This window comes from Microcaecilia unicolor, chromosome 8 (assembly GCF_901765095.1).
Source record: "Microcaecilia unicolor chromosome 8, aMicUni1.1, whole genome shotgun sequence".
NCBI classification, from domain to species: Eukaryota; Metazoa; Chordata; class Amphibia; order Gymnophiona; family Siphonopidae; genus Microcaecilia; species Microcaecilia unicolor.
Genome location: NC_044038.1, coordinates 230,236,769 through 230,260,591, shown reverse-complemented (window position 1 = coordinate 230,260,591; position 23,823 = coordinate 230,236,769). Strand labels below are relative to the sequence as shown.

At 47.5% G+C, this 23,823-nt stretch overlaps 2 protein-coding genes across 4 annotated transcripts in view; both read right to left on the bottom strand.

The window, feature by feature from the left end:
- The window catches only part of LOC115475486, a 406,432-nt gene that overhangs the window by 207,628 nt on the left and 174,981 nt on the right, over nucleotides 1–23,823 (bottom strand). The gene's annotated exons all lie outside the window — the stretch shown is intronic.
- LOC115475485 overlaps nucleotides 12,768–23,823 on the bottom strand; it is a 49,175-nt gene continuing 38,119 nt past the window's right edge. For all 3 annotated transcript variants that reach the window (XM_030211239.1, XM_030211240.1, XM_030211238.1), the window contains exons 6-8: nucleotides 21,228–21,285; nucleotides 14,460–14,517; nucleotides 12,768–13,521 (exon numbers count right to left, since the gene is read on the bottom strand). In XM_030211239.1, coding sequence (XP_030067099.1) covers nucleotides 13,508–13,521; nucleotides 14,460–14,517; nucleotides 21,228–21,285 — 130 coding nt within the window. In that variant the 3' untranslated portion in view covers nucleotides 12,768–13,507. The remainder of the gene's footprint in view (nucleotides 13,522–14,459; nucleotides 14,518–21,227; nucleotides 21,286–23,823) is intronic.

Genomic DNA, 23,823 nt, shown 5'->3' with positions numbered 1-23,823 from the left:
GACCGTAGCGAGAAGGTTACTAGGCTGTATAGAGAGAGGTGTGACCAGCAGAAGAAAGGAACTGTTGATGCCCCTGTACAAGTCATTGGTGAGGCCCCACCTGGAGTATTGTGTTCAGTTTTGGAGGCCGTACCTTGCTAAGGATGTAAAAAAAAAAATGGAAGCGGTGCAAAGAAAAGCTTCGAGAATGGTATGGGATTTGCGTTCTAAGACGTATGAGGAGAGACTTGCTGACCTGAACATATATACCCTGGAGGAAAGGAGGAACAGGTGTGATATGATACAGACATTCAAATATTTGAAAGGTATTAATCTGCAAACAAATCTTTTCCAGAGATGGGAAGGCGGTAGAACGAGAGGACATGGAATGAGATTGAAGGGAGGCAGACTCAAGAAAAATGTCAGGAAGTATTTTTTCACAGAGAGAGGGGTGGATGCTTGGAATGCCCTCCCGCGGGAGGTGGTGGAGAAGAAAACGGTAACGGAATTCAAACATGCGTGGGATAAAAAGGAATCCTGTGCAGAAGGAATGGATCCTCAGAAGCTTAGCCGAAATTGGGTGGTGGAGCCGGTGGGGGGAAGAGGGGTTGGTGGTTGGGAGGCGAAGATAGTGGTGGGCAGACTTATACGGTCTGTGCTAGATCCGGTGGTGGGAGGCGGGACTGGTGGTTGGGAGGCGGGGAATAGTGCTGGGCAGACTTATACGGTCTGTGCCAGAGCCGGTGGTGGGAGGCGGGGCTGGTGGTTGGGAGGCGGGAAATACTGCTGGGCAGACTTATACGGTCTGTGCCCTGAAAAGGACAGGTACAAATTCAAGGTAAAGTATACACATAAGAGTTTGTCTTGGGCAGACTGGATGGACCATGCTGGTCTTTTTCTGCCGTCATCTACTATGTTACTATGGTATCCCACCCAAATCTTCCTCAGTGAAGACCGAAGCAAAGAATTCATTCAATCTCTCCGCTACGTCTTTATCTTCCTTGATTGCCCCCTTTACCCCTCGGTCATCCAGCGGCCCAACCGATTCTTTTGCCGGCTTCCAGCTTTTAATATAACGAAAAAAATTTCCTATGTTTTTTTTGCCTCTAATGCTATCTTTTTTTTGTAATCCCTCTTGGCCTTCTTTATCTGCGCCTTGCATTTGCTTTGACACTCCTTATGCTGCTTGATCCACAAGATCCTCCATGGTGAATATCCAAGCTACATGACCGACTTGATTGATCTACCAGCTAAGAACGGGTCCAAATCTGCTCGAACATATCTCAATCTCCATCTTCCCAATAGCAAAGGCCTCAAATACAAAACCTGCTACGCATCCAACTTCTCCGTTATAGGCAGCAAACGCTGGAACACAATACCTCGACACATCCGAACAACCAATGAACATCTACCCTTTCGAAAGCTGCTGAAAACTTACCTCTTCAAACAAGCATACCCAAACAACCCAACTTAATTCTCAAACCTAATCCACACCACTAGCACTACCCGTACTCCAATCCTTTCCTCCACATCTCTTCCTATTGTCCTACTCTCTATAACTGGGTTATCTCCGTGATACTTTGTACCATACTTTGTATTATCTCTGTGATACTTTGTACCATACCTTGTAAGCCACACTGAACCTGCTATCGAGCGGGAAAAAGCGGGATATAAATGCTATAAATAAATAAAGGTTGATATCAAAACTGATCATATTATGATCACTGTTATCAAGCGGCCCTAGTACCATAACGTCCCTCACCAAATCATGCGCTCCACTAAGGACCAAGTCTAGAATTTTTCCTTCTCTCGTCGGCTCCTGCACCAGCTGCTCCATAAAGCTGTCCTTGTTTTGAGGACAGCTTTATGGACATCGAAGAATTGTACCTCTCTAGCGTGTCCCGATGTTACATTTACCCAGCCTATATTTGGATAATTGAAGTCACCCATTATTATCACATGGGGGGGGGATCTTTGGGGAACTCCCCATTCAGGTGTCCATGGGGCTGATGTCGCTGGTTTAGTTGTTACTTGGTATGATCTTGTTGTCAGGAATCCTCTAAACCAGTTAAGCACGTTTCCTCCAATTCCAAAGTATTCCAGGATGTGTAGTAGCATTTCATGGTTGACCATGTCGAAGGCACTGGACATGTCAAATTGCAAAAGAAGTATGTTATTTCCAGCTGCAATTACTTGTTTAAATTTATTCATTAAAGTTACTAATACTGTTTCGGTGCTGTAGTTCGATCTAAATCCTGGTTGAGATTCATGCTGGATTGAGTGTTTGTTTAGGTGGTTAGTGAGCTGTTTCGTCACTGCACCTTCCATAAGTTTGGTTATCAGTGGGATGGATGCTAAAGGGCGATAGTTGGTCAGGTCACTTGTGGATTTATTTGCATCTTTAAGTAGAGGCGTGAGAAGGATATTTCCTTTATCTTTAGGGAAGAGACCATTTTGTAGCATGTAATTCACGTGTTTTGTGAGGTCTGTTTTGAATTGTTGAGGGGCAGATCTTATAAGATTGCTAAGGCAGATGTCTAGTTTACATTGCGATTTGGCGTAATTTTTTAGCAGTATGCTGACGATCGATAGGATGTCTAAGTTAGTACAAGTTCGGTCTGCTGGATATTCCCCAGGTGATGGGTCTAAGCATTCAAGGAGGTTTGCATAATCACTTGTGTTGATGGGTATTGTGAGTCGTAACTTAGTAATTTTTTCTTTGAAGTAGTTCGCTAGGTTGTCTGCTGATGGAGTGACTGTGTTGTTAGAAGTGACCGGAGTGGTATTCAGTAATGTATTCACAAGTTGGAAGAGTTTATGTGTGTCTTTGTAGACTGGTCCAATTTTATTTTTATAATAAGATCTCTTAGTTTGTCTGATGGTGTATTTGTATTTTCTTTGTAGTTCCTTCAAGTCGTTAAATGCAGAGTCGTCTTTTTTCTTATTCCAGGCACGTTCTAGTCTTCTGACTTGTGTTTTTAATTCTTAAAGTTCTTCATTAAACCATGGTATTGAATTTTTTCTATGTGAGGTTCTGGTTTGAAGTGGTGCTATGTGCATAAGTACATAAGTACATAAGTAATGCCACACTGGGAAAAGATCAAGGGTCCATCGAGCTTAGCATCCTATCCACGACAGCGGCCAATCCAGGCCAAGGGCATCTGGCAAGCTTCCCAAACGTACAAACATTCTATACATGTTATTCCTGGAATTGTGGATTTTTCCCAAGTCCATTTAGTAGCGGTTTATGGACTTGTCCTTTAGGAAACCGTCTAACCTCTTTTTAAACTCTGCCAAGCTAACCGCCTTCACCACATTCTCCGGCAATGAATTCCAGAGTTTAATTACGCGTTGGGTGAAGAAACATTTTCTCCGATTTGTTTTAAATTTACTACACTGTAGTTTCATCGCATGCCCCCTAGTCCTAGTATTTTTGGAATGCGTGAACAGACGCTTCACATCCACCTGTTCCATTCCACTCATTATTTTATATACCTCTAGCATGTCTCCCCTCAGCCGTCTCTTCTCCAAGCTGAAAAGCCCTAGCCTCCTTAGTCTTTCTTCATAGGGAAGTCGTCCCATCCCCGCTATCATTTTAGTAGCCCTTCGCTGCACCTTTTCCAGTTCCACTATATCTTTCTTGGGATGTGGCAAACAGAACTGAACACAATACTCAAGGTGCGGTCTAGTATATTTCTGCATCTGTTTTCCCAGTTATGAAGGAATTGGATTGACTGTGCAATATATTCCAACTCTCCCAACTTATTTCTTAGACTCCTAGCATTTGCATATAGACATTTCAGAGTATGTTTGTTGTTCCTATTTGCATGATGCTTAGTACTTGACACTATTGATTTGCCATCTTTTGTCTGATCTTTAGTTGTATTTAGGGGCACCTGGCCTACCACGGTCTGTTGTGCAACCTCACTATCCAGAAACCCTATCTTCCCTGTTTGTGAGGTATCCTTGCAAGATACCTTATCCCGATCCATGTGCTTTTGAGCGACTGTCGGCCTTCCCCCCATTTCTAGTTTAAAAGCTGCTCTATCTCCTTTTTAAATGCCGATGCCAGCAGCCTGGTCCCACCCTGGTTAAGGTGGAGCCCATCTTTTCGGAATAGCCCCCCCCCCTTCCCCAGAATGTTGCCCAGTTCCTAACAAATTTAAAACCCTCCTCCCTGCACCATCGTCTCATCCATGCATTGAGACTCCGGAGCTCTGCCTGTCTCTTTGGCCCTGCGCGTGGAACAGGTAGCATTTCAGAAAATGCTACCCTAGAATATCTGGATTTGAGCTTTCTACCTAAGAGCCTCCATCCAATCCGGCGCCTCTGCACCCTTCACAACACTTAATTCACCACCAGAGGGTGGTGGTGAATGGAATTCGCTCAGAAGAGGGAAAAGTGAGTAGTGGTGTGCCTCAGGGATCGGTGCTGGGACCGATTCTGTTCAATATATTTGTGAGTGACATTGCCAAAGGGCTAGAAGGTAAAGTTTGCCTATTTGCGGATGATATTAAGATCTGCAACAGAGTGGACACCCGGGAGGGAGTGGAAAACATGAAAAAGGATCTGAGGAAGCTAGAAGAATGGTCTAAGGTTTGGCAATTAAAATTCAATGCAAAGAAATGCAAAGTGATGCACTTAGGGAATAGAAACCCTCGGGAGATGTATGTGTTAGGCGGGGAGAATCTGATAGGTACGGGCGGTTAGAGGGATCTTGGGATGATAGTATCTGAGGATCTGAAGGCGATGAAACAGTGTGACAAGGCAGTGGCCATAGCTAGAAGGTTGTTAGGCTGTATAGAGAGAGGTGTGACCAGCAGAAGAAAGGAGGTGTTGATGCCCCTGTATAAGTCGTTGGTGAGGCCCCACCTAGAGTATTGTGTTTAGTTTTGGAGGCCATACCTTGCGAAGGATGTAAAAAGAATTGAAGCGGTGCAAAGAAAAGCTACGAGAATGGTATGGGATTTGCGTTACAAGACGCATGAGGAGAGACTTGATGACCTGAACATGTATACTCTGGAAGAAAGGAGAAACAGGGGTGATATGATACAGACATTCAAATATTTGAAAAGTATTAATCCACAAACGAACCTTTTCCGGAGGTGCGAAGGCAGTAGAACGAGAGGACATGAAATGAGATTGAAGGGGGGCAGACTCAAGAAAAATGTCAGGAAGTATTTTTTCACAGAGAGAGTAGTGGATGCTTGGAATGCCCTCCCGCGGGAGGTGGTGGAAATGAAAATGGTAACAAAGGGTTCTGAAGTTCACAGCATAATTGCAATGGTGACGCCAGCCTGACTACAGAGCCTAGCTCAGCAACTGCGAAGGAGCCATGGACACAGGCAGCAAGATTAGAACGTTGGAGTCCAGCTGCCCTAGCGTGTTCCAATCCGCCTGATCCCAGCTTGGCTTGTTCCGGTCCGACTGATCCCAGATTGTTCCGGTCCGCCTGTCACCAGCTTGCTCCAGTCCGCCTGATCCCAGCTTATTCCAGTCCGCCTGATCCAGCTTGTTCCAGTCCGCCTGATCCAGCTTGTTCCGGTCCGCCTGATCTCAGCTTGTTCCAGTCCGCCGATCCAGCTTCCCCCTTGCTTGTTCCAGTCCATCTGCTCCAGCCTGCTTGTTCCAATCCAAATGCTCTAGTGTGTTCCAGTCCGCCTGCTCCAGCTCATTCCAGTCTGCATGATCCCATCTTGTTCCAGTCCGCCCGATCCCAGCTTGTTCCAGTCCGCCGAACCAGCTTCCCCTGCTTGCTCCAGTGTTCCAGTCCGACTGTTCCAGCTTCTCCCTGCTTGTTCGAGCCCATCTGCTCCAGCCTACTTGCTCCGGTACACCTGCTCCAGCCTACCTACTCCAGTACATCTGCTCCAGCGTGTTCCAGTCCGCCTGAACCAGCTTCTCCCTGCTTGTTCCAGCCCATCTGCTCCAGCCTACTTGCTCCGGTACACCTGCTCCAGCCTACCTACTCCAGTACATCTGCTCCAGCGTGTTCCAGTCCGCCTGATCCAGCTCCTCCCTGCTTGTTCCAGTACACCTGCTCCAGTCTGCCTCAACCAGCTTCTCCCTGCTTACTCCAGTACCTGCTCCAGCCTGCCTGCTCCAGCACATCTGCTCCAGCGTGTTCCAATCCACCTGAACCAGCTTCTCCCTGCTTGTTTCAGTCCATCTGCTCCAGCCTGCTTGCTCCAGCTTCTCCCTGCTCGTTCCTGTTCATCTGCACCAGCTTGTTCCAGCCCACCTGCTAGCTTGTCAGCCATTGACTTACTTGCTTGCCTACTAGCTTACTAGCTTGCTAACTCATCAGCCCTTGACTTACCTGCTCTCCAGCATCTCCCTGCTTGTTCCTGTCCATCAGCCCCATCATGCCCCAACCCGCCTGCTAGCTTGTCACCATTTATTTACCTGCCAACCTGCTAACTTGATAGCCATTGACTTACCTGCCCCCCTGCCTCTCCCTGCTCGTTCCTGTCCATCCACATCAGCTTGCTCCACCCTGCCTGCAAGCTTGGCAGCCACTGCCTCACTTGCCTGCCTGCTAACTTGCCAGCCACTGACTTACCCACTCTCCAGTCCATCAATCCCTCCAATTCCAAGCCTCCGGCTCTTCGCTCTATCTATCTGCTTCTCACCTCAGTCACTACACTTACACCTGTCACACCGCAATCACTACCTATGGCCCCTGTCCACATCCTCTTCCTTGCCCTGTCCCTTCCTAATCTTTTTCCCCTCCCCTTACCGCCGTCCACTGCTGGAACTCATTTCCCACCTGTGTTCCCTCCCGTTCTGCCCGCTACGACAATACCCTATTCACCCCATCCCTCACCACCTCACCATCTCTCTTGTCCCCCTCCTCCTTCCTAGCCCTTAATCTCCAACACCTCCTTCCTACCATTAACCCTTCACCATTCCTCCTAAGTGCACCCCGTCTTCGTCGCCTTCGTCGCCTTCGTCGCCCGACCTCCCCCACCCTCCTCCGCACTCTCTTGCTCCTCCTCCTGCTATCCGCGGGAGACATTAATCCTATTCCAGGCCCCCCTCACCTATCCTCCTCCTATCCATGCAAACGATTCCGTGATGTCTCCAACCTCGTCTCTATTCCCCTCCTCCCCCCCCTCTTCCCTCCCCTTCTAATGCGCCTTGTGGAATGCCCACTCGATCTGCAACAAACTGCCCTTCACCCACGATCTCTTCATCTCTCGTTCTCTCCAACTGCTCGCCCTAACTGAAACCTGGCTATCCCCTGACAACTCTGCCTCAGTCGCGGCCCTTTGTCATGGAGGTTATCTCTTCTCCCACACTCCCCGCCCAGATGGCCGCGGTGGAGGCGTCGGGCTACTTCTCTCGCCCTCCTGTAGTTTCCAACCCCTCCTCCTACCGCAGTCTCACTGCTTCTCATCCTTTGAAGCTCACTCCATCCGGCTATTCTACCCATTACCACTCACAGTTGCAGTCATCTACCGCTCCCCTGATAAGCCCCTCTCTTCATTCCTTACTGACTTCGACGCCTGGCTCACCGTCTTTCTTGATCCCGCATCTCCATCCCTCATTCTTGGTGATTTTAACATTCAGGTTGACAACCCATCCAACTCCTACGCTTCTAAATTCCTCACTCTGATATCCTCCTTTAACCTCCGACTATGCTCTACCACCCCTACTCACCATGATGGCCATTGTCTCGACCTCGTTCTCTTCTCTTCCTGCTCACCTTCCAATTTCTGCACCTCAGTCCTTCCTATTTCAGATCATCACCTAATCACCCTCACTCTTCATCACCCTCCCCCTCAACTTCGCCCAACTATAACCACTGCCTTCAGGAATCTCCAAGCTGTCGACCCCCCTACCCTATCCTCTCACATCTCCACTCTCTTCCCTTCCATCTCGTCTTCCGAATCTGTCGACACGGCTGTCTCTACCTACAATGAAATTCTCTCCACTGCTCTGGATACCCTAGCACCATCTGTCTCTCGCCCCACTAAGTGCATTAATCCTGCCTGGATGTCCAACCGGCATCTGAAACTGAACATGGCAAAGACTGAGCTCCTTGTCTTTCCACCCAAACCCTCTTCTCCTCTTCCCCCACTTTCTGTCTCTGTTGACAACGCCCTCATCCTCCCTGTCTCTTCAGCCCGCAATCTGAGTCATTTTTGACTCCTCCCTCTCCTTCTCTGCCCATATCCAGCAGACAGCTAAGACCTGTCGCTTCTTCCTCTATAATATTAGCAAAATTCGCCCATTCCTCTCTGAACAGACCACCCGAACCCTCGTCCACTCGCACGTTACCTCTCGTCTTGACTATTGCAACCTTCTCCTCGCTGGCCTCCCGCTTAGCCACCTATCCCCCCTTCAATCTGTCCAAAATTCCGCCACACGTCTTATCTACCGCGTGACCCGATACTCTCATATCACCCCTCTCCTCAAGTCGCTTCACTGGCTCCCGATCCGCTACCGTATACAGTTCAAGCTTCTCCTATTGACCTTCAAGTGCACTCAATCTGCAGCCCCCCATTACCTCTCTACCCTCCTCTCCCCATATGTTCCCACCCGTAACCTCCGCTCTCAGGACAAATCACTCCTTTCTGTACCCTTCTCCACCACCGCTAACTCCAGACTCCGCCCCTTCTGCCTCGCATCACCTTATGCCTGGAACAGACTTCCTGAGCCCATACGCCATGCGCCCTCCCTGCCCATTTTCAAGTCCTTACTCAAGGCCCATCTCTTCTCCCTTGCTTTTGGTGCCTAACCACCTTCCCATTCCTGATACCTACACTGACTACATAGTTTTTACCTTTAGATTGTAAGCTCTCTTGAGCAGGTACTGTCCTTCCCCATGTTTAAACTTGTACAGCGCTGCGTAACCCTGGCAGCACTATAGAAATGCTAAGTAGTAGTAGTAGTAGTAGTAGTAACAGAATTCAAACACGCGTGGGATAAACATAAAGGAATCCTATTCAGAAGGAATGGATCCTCAGAAGCTTAGCCGAAATTGGGTGGTGGAGCCGGTGGGGGGAAGAGGGGTTGGTGGTGGGGAGGCGAAGATAGTGATGGGCAGACTTATACGGTCTGTGCTAGATCCGGTGGTGGGAGGCGGGACTGGTGGTTGGGAGGCGGGGAATAGTGTTGGGCAGACTTATACGGTCTGTGCCAGAGCCGGTGGTGGGAGGCGGGGCTGGTGGTTGGGAGGCGGGGATAGTGCTGGGCAGACTTATACGGTCTGTGCCCTGAAGAGGACAGGTACAAATCAAAGTAGGGTATACACAAAAAGTAGCACATATGAGTTTGTCTTGTTGGGCAGACTGGATGGACCATGCAGGTCTTTTTTCTGCCGTCATTTACTATGTTACTATGTTCCTCCCTTTCATCAGCTGGCCTGTACCTTTCCTCTTCCTCCTCCTCATTCAGACCACGTTCTATCATCGGCCAGAAAAGCCCCTTAATCCTATCAATTTTTATTCACAATTTTTATTTTTCATTCTTTATATATAAAAAATAGCGCACTTATCTTTCCATCACGCTCAACCTTTAAAGAGTACTCAGTTTCACCACCAGGCTTCCTCAGGGATACAACGCTTCATCACTGGTGGTGAAACAGGTCCCGTCTGGAAATAGAGTGTGCTATGAAGGTTAAAAGTGTTATGGAAAGATAAGTTGGGCCGGCAGTAGTCCCAGAAGAGCGAGTGGTAAGACTGTGTTGGGCTTACCACCGCTCTGTAATAGGGACCATAACTTTTCAATTAAACCTTTTCCTTTCATTCAGCACTGAGGACAATCACAAATCTATTTTCCCATCCCCGCTCAAGCACACTTTCTGGTCACAGATTTTGAGAAGTAAATCAGCTTTTGCCAACAGATTGGGAATTCTCTTGAGCACAGCAAAAAGTTGTAGAGAGACTGACTCTCCCAGTTACTTTTGTTTTCCTACAGGATAAAGAAGCACTTTTGGAAGTGTTTTTTTTTTTCTTTCAATCATCTAATCTGGATGTTCTAGGAGGTATAATCTCTTTGTTCCCAGATATATGTATAAGGACACAGAATAGAAGAAAACAGTAGGATTGCAAATCTCTCTCATGAATATTCATTGTGGATATCCTGAAAAGCTAAATGGCTGGGGTGTCTCCAGGTCCAGATTTGGGAACCACTGGACCACAGTCTTCCTGCTGGGAGGCCAAATGGAAGGAAGCTGAACCAGAGTCTAAAGGTAGTAAATTATCCTTTTTTTCCTTTGTGGTTTTTACATTTTGAGGAAGTCTGGAGTAGGACTAGGTGACATTATTTCTTGCCTGCATGTAGATGTAGCAGCAATCACAGCTATACATGTGGTGATAGGTAGGCAGTCTGGTACAGGGCCTGACCCCAACTAAAAGGTATTTCCTTTGGGTATTTCAATATAAATAAGTTCAAGTTAAAAGACAACTTAATGAACATTTTTGTTTATACATATGGAACTTTTTTCCTTAAACATTGTTAGAACTTGTGTTAAACTCCATAGATAGAAAAGAGGCCAGGGATGGGCTGAGTTCTCTCCAAGTGACCTTGACATTGACCAAAGGGGTTAAGTGAAGGTCACTGAATAGATGCAAGGATATAACTTTTATTTGGAAAAACAGAGATTTTGTGCCTGCAGGAGCCTAAGGATTTACAAAGAGAGGTCTTCACGATCACTCAGCTCACACCAATGGGCTGACGATCCTTTACACTGCAAAGCTCTTCTCTTGAGGTGGTAATAAATGCAGTCTTGTCATTGGCAGTTGGACAGCTAGCCACTCCTCCAACCTGCCCACGATATGCCTACCTCTCACTCTTATCTACATTAGACAACTAGTGTAGGTTTTTGTATTGCTTTGCTGGTTTGAAGACATGGTAGATGTTGGCTTTGGTCTACGTTAATGTCTATTATGTGGTAAAACCCAAGCTGGCTGCTTTATACAGTTTCATACAAGACACCCTACGATTAAATGCTCTATAGTAGCAGAGAGACATGGAATGTGATGCAAGTAATTATTATTTTAATGAAAGAATGAATACAGTACAGGCATTAAGCAATAAGAAAACAATTCTTTACAATATGAAAATAACACTGGGGTCCTTTTACTAAGACACTAATAACAGATTTAGCAGGTGCTAAATGATAATATACCTGTTATATTCTTATGGGCATCTTATCATTTAGCGCACTAATTGTTAACACACACTAAATCTGTTAGCGTGCCTTAGTGAACGTTTTAATGATTTTCAGAAGGTAGGATGAGAATACAATGCCAGAACACAGAAAATTTATCTGAAAGGTGATTACAAAGATATAATGAGCCATTTGTAGCCTTGATCTTGTTCCAAAAAGAGCTTATGAGATTGTGCCAGTAAATATGTGTATTGCAGGTTAAGTTGATGGTTCATCTCTGTCTTCTAATTTGGAAATGGTTTAACAAAGGGGTCTGAATCTTTGGCGGCACAGCCTTATATGAAAGCTGACTCCTAGCCAGGGCCATGCTAACACGGTAAGCGAGGTAAGCATGGCAGGGGGGCGCTTCCCTCTGGGAGGCGCCGCCGCACCATGCTCACCTCGCTCGCCCTCCCGCAACATCCCTTTTCTTTTTTTTTCTTTTTAAATTTACCTCTGTGGCGCTTCCGGCAGCGCAGCGTCAGGGAAGGAGGCGGCTCTCCCGACGTCTCTAGCCTTCCCTTCGCTGTGTTCCGCCTTCTTCTGACGTCAAGGATGACGTCAGAAGAAGGCGGAACACAGCGAAGGGAAGGCTAGACGTCGGGAGCGCCGCCTCCTTCCCTGACGCTGCGCTGCCAGAACCGCCAGGGCGGTAAATTTAAAAAGAAAAGGGATGTTGGGGGGAGTGAAGAGGGTGGGCAGTTGAACAATGGGAACGGGAGGGCAGGGGAGAAACGAGAGCATGGATGCAAAGGGGGGGGGGGGAGAAGAGGGCGGGCCAGGCTGGGACATGGGAGAGAGAGGAGCATGGATGCGAGGGGGGGTCATGGAAGGGAGAGAGGGGAATTGCTGGATAGGGATTAATGGAGGGGGCAGGGGACAGAGGAGCATGGATGGGCATGGATTGGGAGGGCAGGGCTCAGGGAGAGAGGGGAATTGCTGGAAAGGGATGAATGGAGGGGGCAGGGGACAGAGGAGCATGGATGGGCATGGATTGGGAGGGCAGGGGTCAGGGAGAGAGGGGAATTGCTGGAAAGGGATGAATGGAGGGGGCAGGGGACAGAGGAGCATGGGTGGGCATGGATTGGGAGGGCAGGGCTCAGGGAGAGAGGAGAAATTGCTGGACATAGAGGGGAGGGAAGAGAGATGAAGGAGATGAAATGAGGGAAAAGTAAGAGAGGAGAAAAACTGCACATGGATGAAGAAAATAGGCAGAAGCTGAGGACCAGAAATGAAGAAGAAAGGAGGAAAGGAAAGAAATAAATGGAAAGGAAGCCCTGGAAACGGAGTTAAGAGGACAGATAGCAGCAGAATCAGATACTGGGCCAGCATGATCAGAAAAAGAAAGTCACCAGACAACAAAGGTAGAAAAAAAATCATTTTATTTTCATTTTAGTGTTTGGAATATGTCCACTTTGAGAATTTACATCTGCTATCTTATTTTGCAATGTATAGCAATTTGTTTCTAAGAATATTGCTGACAATTCCTGTCAGTGTGGCAAGTGGTGAGCGATCATTTTCACGGGGGGGGGGGGGGGCGCCGCCGCCGCCAACTGATAGGCTGCAGGGGGGGCGCCAACTGATAGGCTGCAGGGGGGCGCCAGAGACCCTAGGCACGGCCCTGCTCCTAGCAGTAGAATTGCAAGACTACAGCTACTGGATCAGTGCTGTCAGTTTGAAACTGGAGCCAATGGGTCAGGAGTGGAAAGGGGACCACTCAACCCCCATCCCACTAGACACCAGAGATCAGAACCTGGTAAGTCCTGGGGGTGACTGAGGGGTCCAGAGGGCAGCAGTTGATGAATTGGTGAACAGAGTGGGGGGTTTGCATATGTGATCATGGGGGATTTTTAAGGGGGAATCAGATCAAGGAGCTAGGGGAGAGCGGAACAGCGGGGTTGTGGAACAGGACTTGGACATGGAATTGGGGAGGGGAGGGGAGAAGTATTGAAAAGGGAGCCAGGGAGAATTGGCACTGCTTAGATTTTGATTGTCTCAGGCTGCCTGGTTAAGTGCTGGCGTATATTGGAAGCTGACCTGCTCAGTGTTGTGTAAGAGGGTCTGAAGCCTCTCCTCCCTACTTAAACCACATTGAATATCAACCCCTTTATTTTTGATATGTTAGATTTTGCAAGTATTTAAAAAGAAAGATGCTTGCTCATGAAATGCCTTTGATCACTGTCCTTAAGCATTTCAGGAAACTTTAAGAAATTAGACACCATTAGCATTACAGAAGTTTCACTTTTTCCCTAAAATGATTCATTCTTGTTCCTAACGCTTTAATTGCACAGTTAGGTAACATAAAAGTAATCAACATTTTGCAGGTTTTCAGCCAGAAAGATTCCTTCCTTCATTCACTGTTCAGGCTTCTCAACAACCCATGTCTGGAAGAAATAAAATAACATGAAATGAAGATGATTCAAAAATATATTTTGCTCTATTTGGGAGTCAGATGCAGTTCTATAACGATGTGGCAACAATTCTATAATGGCTTAATAATGCACCTAAACAGTTATAGGATACTAGCTGAAAGATGAGTTGGCCTGCCAATTTTTAGGTGCAATCAATGAACCAAGATCAATGACTGGCATAAGTGAACATCCATAGGGGGACCATTAAACACATGTAACCATAGTATTCCATATACCTAGTGACTTGAGGTATATATTGAACAGAATAGGTGACAGTATCGATCCTTGTGCTACCCCACAGGGTGGAGCCCATGGTGGCGATGAGTTGCTGCGAAACGTTATGGATTGTTGTCTGTCTGATAGATAGTGAGGGCAGCACGGCGCACCCTCTCCCCTCTGGAGCACCCCCCCCCCCCCCCAGAGCGCACCTTTACATTGGAAAGTGGCGAGGGGTGGGCGGGAGGGCCGATCCGCCCCGACTGCATGTTGCTGGGAGCTGCGTCGGCTCTGCTGGTTCCCTGCTTTCTCTGCCCCGGAACAGGAAGTAACCTGTTAGGGACAGACAAGCTCTGCAAGACTCCAGGGAACTTGCCTGTCTCTAGCGATTTAAAACATTGAAGTAGCGCCCCCACTGGCAACAGTGCAGTTGGAGGACCTCCGCTCAGCTTAGAGGGAAAAGTGGTAGCAGGACTCCTTATCCATTCCTACCCTAGTTGAGATTATATTCATGGACCTTTCTGATTCAATGTGCAAACTTATTTTTTAAAATAATGCTGACTGCCACTCATGTGAATGTTACCCCCAAAGATGATTTTACCCTTTCTTGTTTCTATGATTGTAACAAAACTCACTATCACATACATGCTAACGAACCTGAAGAGAGAATGGCAACAAAAATTCAGAACACTTACTATTGACTCCACTGGCCACATTCATCTTCGTAAGGATATTTGAGAATATTCCAGGTATCTGTGTTTGAAAAGGGTAGAGGAGAACAATTCAACATTTATAACTATTAAATAAGAGTCAATGCTGAAGGACCCTTTCTTATTGTCATCAAATGTGAGCAGTATAAAGTGCACAAGAGATGTGGAGTATAAACCTCAAATGGGCAAATTTCATTCACTATTTACATAAGGCTATATTAACTTATTTTTAGCTGCTGCTTTTGTTTTATGTTTTTTTTTTACAGTTTACCTCATTCTATCCTAGTGGTCCTTTCAAAAGTTAAGCTGGGTGAGGACAACGTTGAGATCCCATGACACTGCAGGAGGCTTGACAGGGGGCTTTGATAAAAGCAAACCTCTCATGAATCGAGCGACTCAAGACTGATCAGAGATGGCTTTACCCTCTACACGATGATGGTAAGCACTAATTGCACTAAGGTGATTCCTTACTGAGTTGGTCTTGAGACCCGACTCTGACAAGTGTAGAAGGTATTCAAGCAGGTGGTCTGTGCAGGACAAGAGTGAGGTTCTAGGACCTTGCTCTCACACCAAACGACAAACCTCCTTCACTTGAAAAAGTAACTCTTCTTAGTGGAATCCTTTCTAGAAGCAAGCAAGACATGGGAGACACCTTCAGACAGACCCAAGGAAGCAAAATCTACGCCCTCAACATCCAGGCCGTGAGAGCCAGAGACTGAAGGTTGGGGTGTAGAAGCGCTCTGTCGTTCTGCGAGATGAGGGTTGGAAAACACTCCAATCTCCACGGTTCTTCGGGTGACAATTCCAGAAGAAGAGGGAACCAGATCTGACGTGGCCAAAAGGGTGCGATCAGAATCATGGAGCCGCGGTCCTGCTTGAGCTTCAGTAAGGTCTTCCTCACCAAAGGTATGGGAGGATACGCATACAGGAGGCCCGTCCCCCAATGGAGGAGAATGGCATCCGACGCTAGTCTGTTGTGTGCCTGAAGTCTGGAACAGAACTGAGGCAGCTTGTGATTGGTCTGGGAGGCGAAAAGGTCCACCGAGGGAGTGCCCCACTCTCGGAAGAGCTTGCGTACCACTCTGGAATGGAGCGACCACTCGTGCGGTTGCATGAGTCTGCTCAGTCTGTCGGCCAGGCTGTTGTTTACGCCTGCCAGGTACATGGCCTGGAGAAGCATGCCGTGCTGGCGTGCCCAGTGCCACATTCCGACGGCTTCCTGACACAGGGGGCGAGATCCGGTGCCCCCCTGCTTGTTGATGTAGTACATTGCAACCTGGTTGTCTGTCCGGATTTGGATAATTTGGAAGGACAGACGGTCTCTGAAAGCCTTCAGCGCATTCCAGACCACTCAGAGCTCCAGGAGATTGATCTGGAGACCTGCTTCCTGGAGGGACCACGCCCCTTGGGTGTGGAGCCCATCGACATGGGCCCCCCACCCAGGAGAGATGCATCTGTCGTCAGCACTTTTGTGGGCTGAGGATTTTGAAATGGGCGTCCCAAGGTCAAATTGGTCCGAATCATCTACCAGGACAGCGAATTGCGGCAACTGATGGACAGGCGGATGGCATCTTCTAGATTCCCGGTGGCGAGACACCACTGGGAAGCTAGGGTCCATTGAGCCATTCTCATGTGAAGACGGGCCAGGGGAGTCACATGGACTGTAGAGGCCATATGGCCCAGGAGTCTCAACATCTGCCGAGCTGTGATCTGCTGGGACGTTCTGGCCTGGGAGGCGAGGGACAGAAGGTTCTGGGCCCTCACCTCGGGGAGGTAGGCATGAGCCGTCTGAGAGTTCAGCAGAGCTCCTATGAATTCCAGAGATTGGAATGACTGGAGATGGGACTTCGAGTAATTTATTACAAACCCCAGCAGCTCAAGGAGTTGAATAGTGCACTGCATGGACCGAAGAGCTCCCGCCTCTGAGGCGCTCTTCACCAGCCAATTGTCGAGATACGGGAACACGTGCACCCCCAGCTTGCGAAGGTACGCCGTAACCACTACGAGGCACTTTGTGAATACCCGTGGCGCAGAGGCGAGCCCAAAGGGCAGCACACAATACTGGAAGTGACGTGTCCCCAGACGGAATCGCAGATACTGTCTGTGAGCTGGCAGTATCGGGTAGTGAGTATAAGCATCCTTCAAATCCAGGGAACATAGCCAATCATCTTTCTGAATCATGGGGAGAAGAGTGCCCAAGGAAAGCATCCTGAATTTTTCTCTCACCAGATACTTGTTCGGGCCTCTCAGGTCTAGGATGGGGCGCATCCTCCCTGTTTTCTTTTCCACAAGGAAGTACCTGGAATAGAATCCCTGCCTGCTCGGGTGGCACGGGCTTGACCGCATTGGCGCTGAGAAGGGCAGATAGTTCCTCTGCAAGTACCTGCCTGTGGTGGGAGCTGAAAGATTGAACTCCCGGTGGGCAATTTGGTGGGGTGGAGATCAAATTCAGTGTGTATCCGCACCGCACTATTTGGAGAACCCACTGATCGGAGGTTATGAGAGGCCACCTTTGATGAAAAACTGTCAACCTCCCCCCGACCAGCAGGCCGCCGGCACAGCTACTTTTATGGTGGCTATGTTCCCATGGATCCAGTCAAAAGCCCGTCCCCTGCTTTTGCTGTGGAGCTGCAGGGGGCTGCTTAGGCGCACGCTGTTGACGGGAACGAGCACACTGGGACTGTCCCTGTGCCTGAGGAGGCCTTTGGGCCGGCTGGTTGTACCTACACTTGCTGTAAGCGTAGGGTGCAGCCTGCCAGGCCCGGGAAAAACATCCACCTGTGGAGGTGGATGCTGAAGGCGCCCGGTGGGAGAGCTTGTCAAGAGCGGTTTCTCGCTGTGCAGTTGGTCCACCAACTACTCGAACTTCTCATCGAAAATGTTATCCCCCCGGCAAGGGACATTCGCTAGCCGTTGCTGGGTCCAGCTATCCAGGTCAGAGGCATGCAGCCACGAGAGCCTGCGCATCACTATACCCTGGGCCGCGGCTCGGGATGCCACATCACAGGTGTCATACATACCCCTGGACAGGAATTTTCTGCACGCTTTCAGCTGCCTGACCACCTCTTGAAAAGGCCTGGACTGCTCCGGCGGGAGCTTGTCAACCAGGTCCACCAGTTGCCGCACATTGTTCCGCATGTGGATGCTCGTGTAGAGCTGGTATGACTGGATTCTGGTCACAAGCATGGAAGAATGGTAGGCCTTCCTCCCAAATGAGTCCAGAGTGTGAGACTCCCGCCCTGGGGTCGCCGAGGCGGTATCCCTCGAACTCCTTGCCCTTTTGAGAGCAGAGTCCACGACCGCTGAGTCATGTGGGAGCTGAGGCCGCATCAACTCCGGGTCTGTGTGAACTCTGTATTGGGACTCCGCTTTCTTAGGGATGGTGGGATTAGATAAGGGCTTCAGCCATTTCTGAAGCAGTGTCTCCTTGAGGACTGTGCAACGGTACTGTGGAAGACTCTCTAGGTGGTGATGGATAGTCGAGGACTTCGAGCATCTCAGCCCTCGGCTCATCCACGGTAACCACTGGGAAGGGAATGCTAATAGACATATCCTGGACAAAAGAGGCAAAGGAGATGCTCTCTGGAGGCGAGAGCTTCCTCTCCGGTGAAGGTGTGGGGTCGGAGGGAAGACCCGCAGACTCCTCAGAGGAGAAATATCTGGGGTCCTCCTCTTCCCCCCACGAGGCCTCCTCCTCGGTATCGGACATGAGCTCTCTGAGCTCAGACTGCAACCGGGCCCGTCTCAACCCCGAGGAACCATGTCCTCGATGATGGTGCCGAGAGGCGGACTTCCGCGCCGGCGGGGACGAAGCTCCCTCCATCGACGTCGATGGGGATTCCACCTGAGTGACGGTCGAGACCGGCACCGCAAGCGGTACCGGTGTCGACGACCGCATCACGGGTCCAGACCCAGCCAGCGCTTCCAACAACGGCACCGCGGGTGCAAGCACCCACGGTGCCGGCAAGGCCTGGCGCATCAGCCCCTTCAGGATACCTGGGAGGATGGCTCGGAGGCACTCGTCCAGGCCCGCTGTCGGGAGAGGCTGGGGGGCCGGTGCGGGCGTCAGTGCTCGAAGCTGCCTGGGTCCAGGAGACAGTACCGGGCTACCTGACGATCTGTGCATCGACACCTCTTCAATAGAGGGGGAGCACTCCTCTCGGCGTGGGCGTTTCCTAGGGATTGAATCGTCCCTCGACGTCCCTGAGTTGCCCGTGCCATGTGCCGAGGGCGACCGATGATGGTGCTTCTTCGCCGCTTTCTTTCGGTGACCGTCATCGGCGCTCCTCGGCATGGACGAGGAGGAGGTGGAGTTTCCGCGCCCTCTGGGGGTTCGATCCGACAGGATTCAGTCCCGATGGCCCTGGGCAACGGGAGCAGCCGAGGCGGACTGCCCAGTCGGTCGCTCACCGCCGCCGTCGCTGGCAGGTCATCGGGCCAAGGGAACCTGTACTCCTGGGGTTGGTGCCATGGTCGGCATCGAAGACGTCGACATCGGTACCGATACCGAAGACCCAGCCGTCGACACCGATGCTGCCGACGTCGACACTGATGCCGCTGACATCGATGTCGAAGGACCGGCGCAAGTTCCAAAAAGATGGTCCCGAAGAACTACCTCGCCACCTGCGTCCGCTTTTTCAAGCCGAGACACAAGGTGCACGCTTTGGAATTATGCTGAGGCACTAGAGACACCAAGCGAGAGGATCGGTCTGCGAGATCTGCCGGCCACACCAACCACACTTCTTGAATCCGCTTGGCAACTTCGAGGACATCGACGGAAAAATTGTGTCGGTAAAGTCAAAACCGTTGATGGTGGCGGTAAAAGGAACACCATGAAAATAAGAAATCGTGCGTGCGGCCACAAGGCCACGACGAAGCGAAACAAAAGAGAAAACTCGACGAAAAGGAATTTTTTTTTAGTGAAAGGAAAAAAGGGGCGCGCGAATGAAAGAAATCGTGGACTAGGCTGCAAAAACGGTTTTCCGGGGCTGACACGGAGAGGGACGGAATCGCATCTTTCTCCAGCGTAGAAATCAAAAAAACTGAGCGGGAGCGGTCGCGCACGGGCTGGAAGACGGTCGCGCATGCGTGGTGGGCGTGCCCCACGTGCGGGACCTCCCGCAAGAATTTCTTCCGGTTTGAGGGGCTGCCGTGGACGTCAACCCAGTCGTGAGAACAAGCAGCCTGCTTGTCCTTGGAGAAAGCTGGTTATCTCCCATTGAATATAGGCGGAGAGCTGGTTAAACGCTATTTAATCGGTCAACAGCCATTCTGGCCAGTTAAATTGCACTATGTATCAGGGGTGGGGGGTAGGGGAGGGATTTCTATCTGTTTGCAATCTGTTTCCTGATGAACTGTTATTTTTTAACATATAACATTATCCTCCCTCCAATTCGACCAACTTTATCATTGCAATAATTTCTATTCTGGGATCACAGTGTTCCACTGGTTATTTTCCTTCCACCAGGTCCCTGAGATGACTGAAAGACAGGGCACCAACATTAGGAGCTGATAAGCTCACTAATACCTTAATTTTCACTGTTCTAGGGCTCTAATAACTGAAACTAAATTAGAGGAACAAAATTTAGAGCTGGTAAATTCCGTGACAATTAAATCTAAACTAAGGCAAAATAATTTTAGACTTTTTAATAAACTAATAACTAATGTTTGATCCTTTTTTTCTGAATGAAATTAACACGGGTTTTATCAGTAAGCCTACAAAGTTTCCTGTATCCCAAGCTTAAATCACCAAGGGATTCTTTTACTAAGCAGTGTTAGGCACTGATTTTTTTCTTTTTTTTTACTCTTTCAAAAAGTACAAAGATTAGGGAACACTCAGTGACGTTGCCTGGAAATACATTAAAAAGAAGAAGAGGAACAAGCTCCGGAACATATTTTCATAGGATGTGGTAACAGCAGTTAACGTATTTGGGTTTAAAAAAAGGTTTAGACAAGATCCTGGACTAAAATTCGATAGTCTGCTATTGAGACAGACTTGCAGAAACCACTGCTATCCCTGGGATTAGTAGCAAGGAATCTTGCTACTCTTTGGGATTCCAGAATTTTGTTACTCTTTAGGATTTTTGAATCTTGCTATTCTTTGGGATTCTGCCATGTACTTGTGACCTGGATTGGCCACTGTAGGAAATAAGATACGAGGCTAAATGGACCATTAGTCTGATCTAATATGGCTATTCTTATGTTCTTATGGACCCTGAAATCTCCCTGCAAAACAATAATCACATCCATAGAGACTTCTTCTTTCGTCAGATATCCATGTAAGATTTCCCTTTGTAAGTCATATTAAAAAATTGCTTTTAGATTTCCTTACTCTTAGAAATAAATGAACATAAATACTGGAGAGCACCCAGCTTCAAGGGGCTCCTGCATTCATTTTGGGGGGATTGAGCAAACTTGGATATTTGTTTTTGAGTGGAGGCTTGTAGGTAGGAAGGAAAGGCCAACATAAGAACTTAACTATGAGATTTAGCTAAGATTTTCCTCAGCAGAATGTTATTGCACATCATGGTACATACCATGGTGTGCATTAAACACATTAAATATTCATGAACTGAGCTGATATGCATGTATTTGCATGTAGTCATCTGTCTTCAGTATTTGACACTGTATTTTATCTGTATTAATATTAATTCAATTCAATTCAATTTAGGTTTTATACACCACTAATATTGCCTCGCATTTTAATAACAGGCATACCCACGTGTCTTGTGCTGTTTTGTGAAAATAACCTACCTGATTCAAGATAATTTCAAGATATTGTTCACCAAACATTTTATCCAAAATGACTTTCCTAAATAAATAGAATGGAAAAAGAGTTCACGCTATTGCTGGTAATAACAGAATCAAATTACATGCAGTGTACTAGAGCTGGTCAAGATCAAATTGGAATAACCTTATCCATCCTAAAATCAGGGTTGGTCAAAACACTAATGAGTTTCACAAGTACACACAAGTACACAAGTATTGCCATACTGGGAAAGACCAAAGGTCCATCAAGCCCAGCATCCTGTTTCCAACAGTGGCCAATCCAGGTCAAAACTACCTGGCAAGATCCCCCAAAAATACAAAACATTTTATACTGCGTATCCCAGAAATAGTGCATTTTCCCCAAGTCCATTTAATAACGGTCTATGGACTTTTCCTTTAGGAAGCCGTCCAAACCTTTTTTAAACTCCGCTAAGCTAACCGCCTTTACCACATTCTCTGGCAATGAATTCGAGTTTAATTACACGTTGAGTGAAGAAAACTTTTCTCCGATTTGTTTTAAATTTACTACATTGTAGCTTCATTGCATGCCCCCTAGTCCTAGTATTTTTGGAAAGCGTGAACAGACGCTTCACATCTACCCGTTCAACTCCACTCATTATTTTATAGACCTCTATCACATCTCCCCTCAGCTGCCTTTTCTCCAAGCTGAAGAGCCCTAGCTGCTTTAGCCTTTTCTCATAGGGAAGTCGTCCCATCCCCTTTATCATTTTCGTCTCCCTTCTCTGCACCTTTTCTAATTCCATAAAAATAAAAAATAAAATTGATGTTTATTGGATAAACACTAGGAATACAACACTTCCCCCAGTACTTTCACTTTCACATGTAAGAGAACAGATGCAATCAAATGCATTTGCCTTAATTTGTGCCTATTTTTTTCTTCCTGGGCATCTGATTTTTGGGGGGCTACTGGCCAGTTCAGCTTCTCCTCTCCCCTTTTTATGTGTTTCATTTTTATATTACCATTGTTGATGGGGTTTGATGTTGTGCTATTCGTCTTTTGCCCCTTTCGAGATTTTATTCATTTTTGTATTAGGGCAGTTAACTATTTGGAACTTGAACACTGCCACGTCTATTCTTTAGACTTTGAATGGCAGTATATTAAACGGTTAGTTAATAAGATTATCTCACTCAATGATAATGATTTTCCTATCTCGGAATATATTCATCAAACTCATATCTTGTTGGAGAAGACAAATAGTAGCAGATTTGAATAAAATGACACTGCTCATGCAAACAGTTATTTGAGACAAAAAAAATCTGCATAGGTTGAAAATGTACATTTCATTGTATTAACTGTCAATCAAGTACCACAAAGCCAAACATAGAGAAATAAACATAGAGAACCTGATGCTTCAGCCAATGACGGTCAGCGTGATATTGATCACAGCCAGAATTATACCAGGAAATTCAATGCCAAGCAATGTCTGGGCACTTTCATTGAATTTCCAGGGATAACTGACAGGGTAAAACATACACAGCACTTAACCAATCTTCTGTTCAGTGTGCGGTGGCGGCGGCCAAAATAGCAAACAGAATGCCATGAATTATTAGGAAAGGGATGGTGAATAAGACCGAAAATGCTATAATGCCTCCATATGGCTCCTTGGTGTGATCTCATCTTGCCTATTGCCTTCAGTTCTGGTTGCCGTATCTCAAAAAACATATAGTGGAGATAGAAAAGGTTCCAAGAAGGGCGACCAAAATGATGAAGGGATGGGACTCCACTCGTATGAGGAAGGGCTAAAGAGGTTAGGGCTCTTCAGGTTGGAAAAGAGATGGATGAGGTGACTGAGGTCTACAAAATCCTGTGTGGTGTAGAATGAATAGAAGTAAATTGATTTTTTTACTCATTCCAAAAGTACAAAGACTAGGGTATATAAAATAATGAGTGGAGTGGAACAGGTGGATGTGAAGCGTCTGTTCACGCTTTCCAAAAATACTAGGACTAGGGGGCATGCGATTAAACTACAGTGTAGTAAATTTAAAACAAATCGGAGAAAGATTTTCTTCACCCAACGCGTAATTAAACTCTGAAATTCGTTACCGGAGAATGTGGTGGAGGCGGTTAGCTTGGTAGAGTTTAAAAAGGGGTTAGATGGTTTCCTAAAGGACAAGTCCATAAACCGCTAGGGAAAAATCCACAATTCTAGGAATAACACGTAGAGAATGTTTGTACGTTTGGGAAGCTTGCCAGGTGCCCTTGGCCTGGATTGGCCGCTGTCGTGGACAAGATGCTGGGCTTGATGGACCCTTGGTCTTTTCCCAGTATGGCATTACTTATTTACTTATGACATTCAAAGAAGTTACATGGAAGTACTTTTAAAATAAAAAGGAGGAAATATTTTTTCACTTAACAAATAGTTAAGCTCTGGAATTCTTTTCTGGAGGATGTGGTAACAGCAGTTAGTGTATCTGGGTTTTAAAAGGTTTGGACAAATTCCTGGAGGAAAATTCCATAGTCTGCTATTGAGACTGACATGGGGAAGCAACTGCTTGCCCTGGAATTGGTAGCATGGAATTCTGACATGATTTGGGTTTGTGACAGGATACTGGGCTAGAT